At 44.8% G+C, this 6682-nt stretch overlaps 1 protein-coding gene across 1 annotated transcript in view; it reads right to left on the reverse strand.

Annotated features, from left to right (window-relative positions):
• Positions 1-5600, reverse strand: part of FBXL4 (F-box and leucine-rich repeat protein 4) — a gene marked incomplete at its 3' end in the record, with an annotated part of 46608 nt that extends 41008 nt beyond the window's left edge. The window contains exon 1 of the mRNA XM_009706385.1: positions 5092-5600. Coding sequence (XP_009704687.1) covers positions 5092-5600 — 509 coding nt within the window. The remainder of the gene's footprint in view (positions 1-5091) is intronic.
• Positions 5601-6682: the final 1082 nt, after the last annotated feature.

Below are 6682 nucleotides of genomic sequence, written 5' to 3' on the forward strand. Positions count from 1 at the left end.
CGGAGCAGAGGGGCAGAATCCCCTCCCTCGACCTGCTGGTCACCCTGCTTGGGATGCAGCCCAGGACACGGTTGGCTTTCTGGGCTGCCAGCACACATTGCCAGGTCATGTTGAGCCTTTCATCAACCAACACTCCCAGGTCCTTCTCCTCAGGGCTGCTCTCCATCCATTCTGCACCTGTGTTTGTGCTTGGGATTGCCCCAACCCATGATCAGGACCTTGCACTTGGCCTTATTGAACTTCATGAGGTTCACACAGGCCCACCTCTCCAGCCTGTCCAGGTCCCTCTGAATGGCATCCCTGCCCTCCAGTGTGTCGACCGCACCACACAGCTTGGTGTCATCAGCAAACTGGCTGAGGGTGCACTTCATCCCACTGTCCACATCGCCGACAAAGATGTTAAACAGTGCTGGTCCCAATACCAACCCCTGAGGAATGCCAGTCGTCACTGGTCTCCACTTGGACATCGAGCCATTGACTGCAACTCTTTGAGTGTTAAATGTTTTGCACACGCCCAGGTAGATGACCTCAGTTGCTCTCCCCTTATCCACCAACACTCTAACCCCATCATAGAAGGCCACCAAATTTGTCAGGCACGATTTGCCCTTAGTGAAGCCATGCTGGCTGCTACCAATCACCTCCTTATTTTCCATGTGCCTTAGCACATTAGATCCTCCTCCAGGAGGATCTGCTCCATGATCTTGCGGGGCACAGAGGTGAGACTGACTGGTCTATAGTTCCCTGGGTCTTCCTTTTTAAAATTAGGGGTTATGTTTCCCCTTTTCCAGTCAGTGGGAACTTCCCTGGACTGCCACGACTTCTCAAATATGATGGGACGGTGGTTTAGTCACTTCATGCGCCAGTTCCCTCAGAACCCACGGATGAATCTCATCAGGTCCCATGGACTTGTGCACCTTCAGATTCCTTAGATGGTTGAACCTGATCTTTTCCTACAGTGGGTGGTTCTTCATTTTGTCAGCCCCTGCCTTTGCCTTCTGTGACTTTGGTGGTGTGGCTGGAGCACTTGCCAGTAAAGACAGAGGCAAAAAAGTCATTGATTACCTCAGCCTTCTCCATATCCTGGGTAACCAGGTCTCCCATTTCCTTCCATAGAGAGGGCCCACATTTTTCCTAGTCTTCTTTTATCACCGATGTACGTAGAGAAGTTTTTCTTGTTGCCCTTGACATCCCTGGCCAGATTTAATTCTATCAGGGCTTCAGCTTTCCTAACCTTATCCCTGGCTGCTCAGACAATTTCTCTGTATTCCTCCCAGGCTCCCTGTCCTTGCTTTCACCTTCCATAGGCTTCCTTTTAGTGTTTGAGTTTGTCCAGGAGCTCCTTGTTCATCCATGCAGGCCTCCTGGTCTTTTTGCCTGACTACTTCTTTGTTGGGATGCATCGCTCCTGAGCTTGGAGGAGGTGATCCTTGAACATTAACCAGCTTTCTCGGGTCCTTCTTCCCTCCCAGGCTTTATCCCATAGTACTCCACCAAGCAGCTCCCTGAAGAGGCCAAAGTCTGCTCTCCTGAAGTCCAGGGCAGTGAGCTTGCTGTGTGTCCTCCTCACTGTCTGAAGGACCTTAAGAACTCCACCGTTTCACGGTCACCGCAGCCAAGGCTGCCCTTGAGCTTCCCATTCCACACCAGCTCCTCCTTGTTGGTGAGAACAAGGTCCAGCATAGCACCTCTCCTCGTTGGCTCCTCTTATCACTTGGAGAAGGGAGTTATCCTCTATGCATTCCAGGAATCTCCTGGATTGCTTAACGCCCTGCTGTGTTGTCCCTGCAATAGATAGCGGGGTGGTTGAAGTCTCCCATGAGGACCAGGGTTTGTGAACATTAGGCTGCTCTTATCTGTCTACAGAGGGCCTCATCTGCTCAGTCTTCCTGGTCGTGTGGCCTGTAGCAGACCCCCACTGTAACGTCATCGGTCCCTGCCCTCCCTTTAATCCTGACCCATAAGCTCTCAGTTGGCTCCTCATCCATCCCCAGGTGGAGCTCCATGCACTCCAGCTGGTCATTGACATAGATGGTGACACCCTCTCCTCGTCTCCCTTGCCTGCCCTTCCAAAAGACCCTGTATCCTTCCATTCCAACATTCCAGTCGTAGGAGCCATCCCACCATGTCTCTGTGATGCCAATAAGATCATAGCCCGGCAGGTGTGCTCACATCTCTAACTCCTCTTGTTTATTCCCCATGCTACATGTGTTTGCACTGACACATGTAAGTTGGGCCCCCGATGAAGCTGACTTACTGGCTGGAGTGGCTGGGATTCCTTTGTGCTGCTCTTCAGGTGCTCTCCTGCTGACCCATGATCCTTCTCCAAGCTTCCATCCTTTTGCATTATTGGCCCTCCTCCCTTCTGTGTGTGCCGGTGGGGAAGTTTTTGGCTGTTTGGCCGCAGGCTGTGGGTCCACTGCAGACTGCACTCGGAACCAGCTCTCTAGCTCCTTCTCAGCCTCCCTGATGTTGTGCAGCCTTCTCACTGTCTCCTGCAGCTCAGTCCCCCACCGCAGGAGGTCCTCCACCTGGGCACACCATTTGCAGGCAGGTCTGCTGCCTGTCCCTGCTCCAGAAGAGAGGTCCTGGTACTTCCCACAGTCTGAGGTCCGCACTGAGCCTCTCCCTTCAGCAGCTCCATCTGGGTGAAGGCATCGGCCATCTTTGGGGTAGATGGAGCAGACCCCCCAGGCCGGAGCTGCAGCCTTTGCTCTCAGATGAGCGCCCACCATCCTGCATTGATGGTCAGGTAGGATGGGTAACCTTGACCTGTGCAGGTGGTCACAGAACGGTGCCAGGCTGAGGAAACCCCTCCTCTACACCACGATCCCCCACTCTGCTGCAGAATGTGCCCGCACCGGAGCTGTTCAAGTCAGCAAGTTCTTGCAATTCTTCAGATTCCCCTCATAAAGGTGAGCCAACGAAGAGCGAAAAAATATTGCATACCTCATGTGGAGAAAGGGTTCCTTCACCTTCCCTTCAACATACCATGCGTAACACACGTTTGCCTCTTTCAGAAGAAAGGAGACAAACCAAATGTGCAGTTCTGAACAGACAAGTCCTGCTGAGGAAAGGTAAGCTAAAACCAAAAAAAAAAGAGTCCCTCTAATGCTTCTCTAGTATCAAGACTAGCAAGTACTGAAGATGCAGCACAGACAACTGGTTCTGAGGCTTCTCGAGACAACCTTCTCACCAAAAATTATTTTAACCTAGGTAGGCAGAACAGAAGATACTCCTGCCTACAAACTAAAAAGCAAGGTCTTACAGAAACTTCATCCTTTTTTATGAAGAAAGGAAAGTCCAAGTTCTCACTCTGACCGCACCCCAAGAGCAGTCATAAAGCACTTTTTTTTTTTAGCGCACCTTACTAAGTAGCTCCTTCAGTTAACATTTCTTGAGCTTTCCTTCAACAAAAAAAAAAGTGTACTGTTTTAAGAACCGAATCTAAACAGACAGTTTTATAAAATAGCATTAGCTTATTACTCAGAATTATATCCTTGTACTGCCCTGCAGCACACTATCCTACTATTACCCTAACGCAACACGATCAACAGTTACAGAAATAATCTCTACATAAATCTGTGCTACATCATAAAACAAAGAAGTAAAATCTACGTCATAAAATAAAAAAGTGAAATGAAAGTTCACAGAGTAATTGGCCAAAAGTCATTTCACATTAGGTTCTACGTTCAAAAGTCTTAAAAGCTGCCTTCACCACACACCATCCTATAAATAAGTTCTGTATGACAGTGCCAAATGCCCTCCTACTTCTGAAGTTTGGCAGCCTATTATTATTAGTGTGACCTATCACTGCTCCTTGAATTCGGATGTTTACTTTAGAGTTCTCCAGTACATACTCATTAGAGAGCTGTAGAACAAACAACTGCACTAAACAACAGTAGCTGATAGAATCACACAAAACTTATTAAGTGGGAATTTGGAATATATAACTTGACACCTGTTTTGGATAAATATCAATAGCCTAATATTAGGAAGCATGGGATACTAAGTTAGACCTAAAAATATGCTTTTTAGCTGTACCTGTAAAAGGCAGGTAAGGGAAAAAACACCCAGCATTCAAGCTAACACTGCTTATACCGCCAAAGCACGCATTTTAAAGGAATGCGGTATTTGTTGGCATCTTATTTTCTACAGGATACATTTTGTTAAGTCTTTCTTCTATCAGTTCACCTTTCCTTTATGGGTCTGGTATTGATTCATCTCTTTTTGATGTATGCAGAATACTTTGACTGCATATACTGACAGCTTTTCCCAGTATTTTTCCCCACTACGTGCTTTTGCCTGTTCTCTCTCTCCTTTCCTTTCTGTTTCCTCACCTCCTCACTAAGACCTTCACACATCTCATACAGAGGGGTTTTCTTTATTATCTTACCATTCCCCAGGTCCCCATCTTCCTGCCCACCAAGTGGAATTTCATCAGGAATTTCTACTATGAGGAAAACCAAGAGGATCAAATCAGCTTCTTTTAAGTCTATGAAGCAAGCGTAAAAATGAAGTGCAGCTCACACCCTTTGATCAGACCAAAAATAAAGATCAGACAAATGGCATCACCTTTTGCCCAACTGTTCTCTGCTTCTGGTTTTGGCCTCATTTCCATATGAGTAGTTACAGTGCCTGATTGTACTATATATACAACCTAAAGCACGCAGAGAGAAGAAAGAGCTTATGGCTACTTGAAGTAGGATGATACAGCAACCACGAATCCTCAGCCTCCTCTACACAATTTGCTTTTCTTATTGGAGAAAGAGAAGAACTCAGAACTGCCATTTCAAAAGCGATTTTTGTACATGCATAATAATTACTGCTCATAAAATTCCAACACAAAAACTATCATTACGCAAATTAAATCTGGTATTAGGATCTGCATTAATCCCTACAACAAAATCCCCATCTCTGAAGTTGCTATAAAAACATATCACCACAGTTTTTAAAAACATGCAGAAATAAAGAAAACATCAGTGGGTCAGATACTTCCTAGTATTTCTCTGTTGTGTAAAGTTCGCTAAACAGCATTGTTTGTAGCATTTAACATCTTACAGGAAAGCATAAAGGAGGAAAGAAAAAAATTACCTTACTTCTGCTGGTGGATTTTGTGAGTAAGGATTTGCAGAGCATGCCAAAATCCTGACTACAGCTCCAGGATGATAGGTTTCCAGAATGTGCACTGCAGTGGGATAAACTGGTTCCTCAAAAGCGAGTTCCACGTAGTCCTGGCTACAGAAGGTGGATGGTGTCCTCTTGAACGGCAGCCGAGCACTAGGACAACGATCCCACCAGGTCCCGTAAGTTCGGAAGACGGCAGTCTGAGTAAAGTCACCAGAACTAGGGTACACGTTTGGAATACCTGCTAAATTCCACATGGTATACGACATGCTGTTTTCACTACCATAGTGAGAGCTGAAATCCAACACTTCTTTGGCATACTGAACTATTTCAACATTGATAGGTAAGGCTCGGGTGTTTGATTCAATAGCCCTCCGGCTGTTCATTTCTCCTCTCGTCGCTGTCCTAGCTCGGCGCCGAAGGCACATATAGTAAAACATGCTCAGAACTGTTAACATGGGAAACACTGGTGACATCTAGGTATGACTTGTGAAGATACAAAAGGTCAGGAGTCCTTTATAAGGTGCATTAACTGCTTGTGGTGTTTTGGAAAAGAGCTGATAAAACAGAATGAATAAACGTAGTGAGCAGATAAAACATTCTTAGAAAGCAAACTGTACTCTTTCAAATATCCTCTTAAACAAAGTATTGCTACTAAAACATTAATAAACTATCACATTTTATTTTAAGACAATTATTTAGTTGGAGGCTACTAAGTGTGGCTTCCCATTTACTGTGTTTAAAAAGAGAAGACTACGAAGAAACATCAGCCAAAATTAGCCCTCAAGTAACAAAAAGACTAATGGTTAAATTAAGCATTATTTTCAGGGATTTATTAAGAGAAAAAAACCCTGCACTGGTTTATGGAAATGAAATCAAGTATGAAATATAATCCAGCCCTTGCAGCAAACAACCATAGAAGACTATCTGAAGGTAGAGCTAAAATTATCCACCATATAGTTTCGAAATACTTAAACTGAAACAAACTTTTAAACAAAGTACTTGGGTACCTAGTAATGCTGCAGCAGTATACAGCTCAACAAAACCTAAACTACTTCACTGCTTATATTTTGCAGTAAGACTGCTCCCAGACCCAAATGAGTTCATTTAAAACTACCTCAAGTATATCTATATTATAATATAATCTGGAGAGTAAATAAACCCTTCAAAGGCAGGTCATACAGAAAGTTGGACAGCTACTCCAGCAAATTGTTTCCTCTAATTTGTTCCCATAATTTATGAATAGTTTTAAGAGTGAAAAGAAAGAGTTTGGGGCAGTTAACCTAAACCAAAACCTTAACCCCCTGTTTCCTACATCAGAGCACTAGCCTGAAACAGACTCACAAAAATACTGTCTTTACCCTTTGAAGTTGTCCATGACAGCATTCACCAATGATGGAAGGGTCACCAGGTTCCTGAAGGATGCTCAGAATTCATTAATGACTTCATCTTCCTTTAAGCCAAGCAACAAAGTAAATCTTCAACAGAGTCCGGGCATCAGAAGCAGAAGTCCCCATAGAAAGCATTTTACTTCTGATAAGAGAAAATATTTTCATTT

This window comes from Cariama cristata, unplaced genomic scaffold (genome assembly GCF_000690535.1).
Source record: "Cariama cristata isolate BGI_N322 unplaced genomic scaffold, ASM69053v1 scaffold478, whole genome shotgun sequence".
Lineage (NCBI taxonomy): Eukaryota > Metazoa > Chordata > Aves > Cariamiformes > Cariamidae > Cariama > Cariama cristata.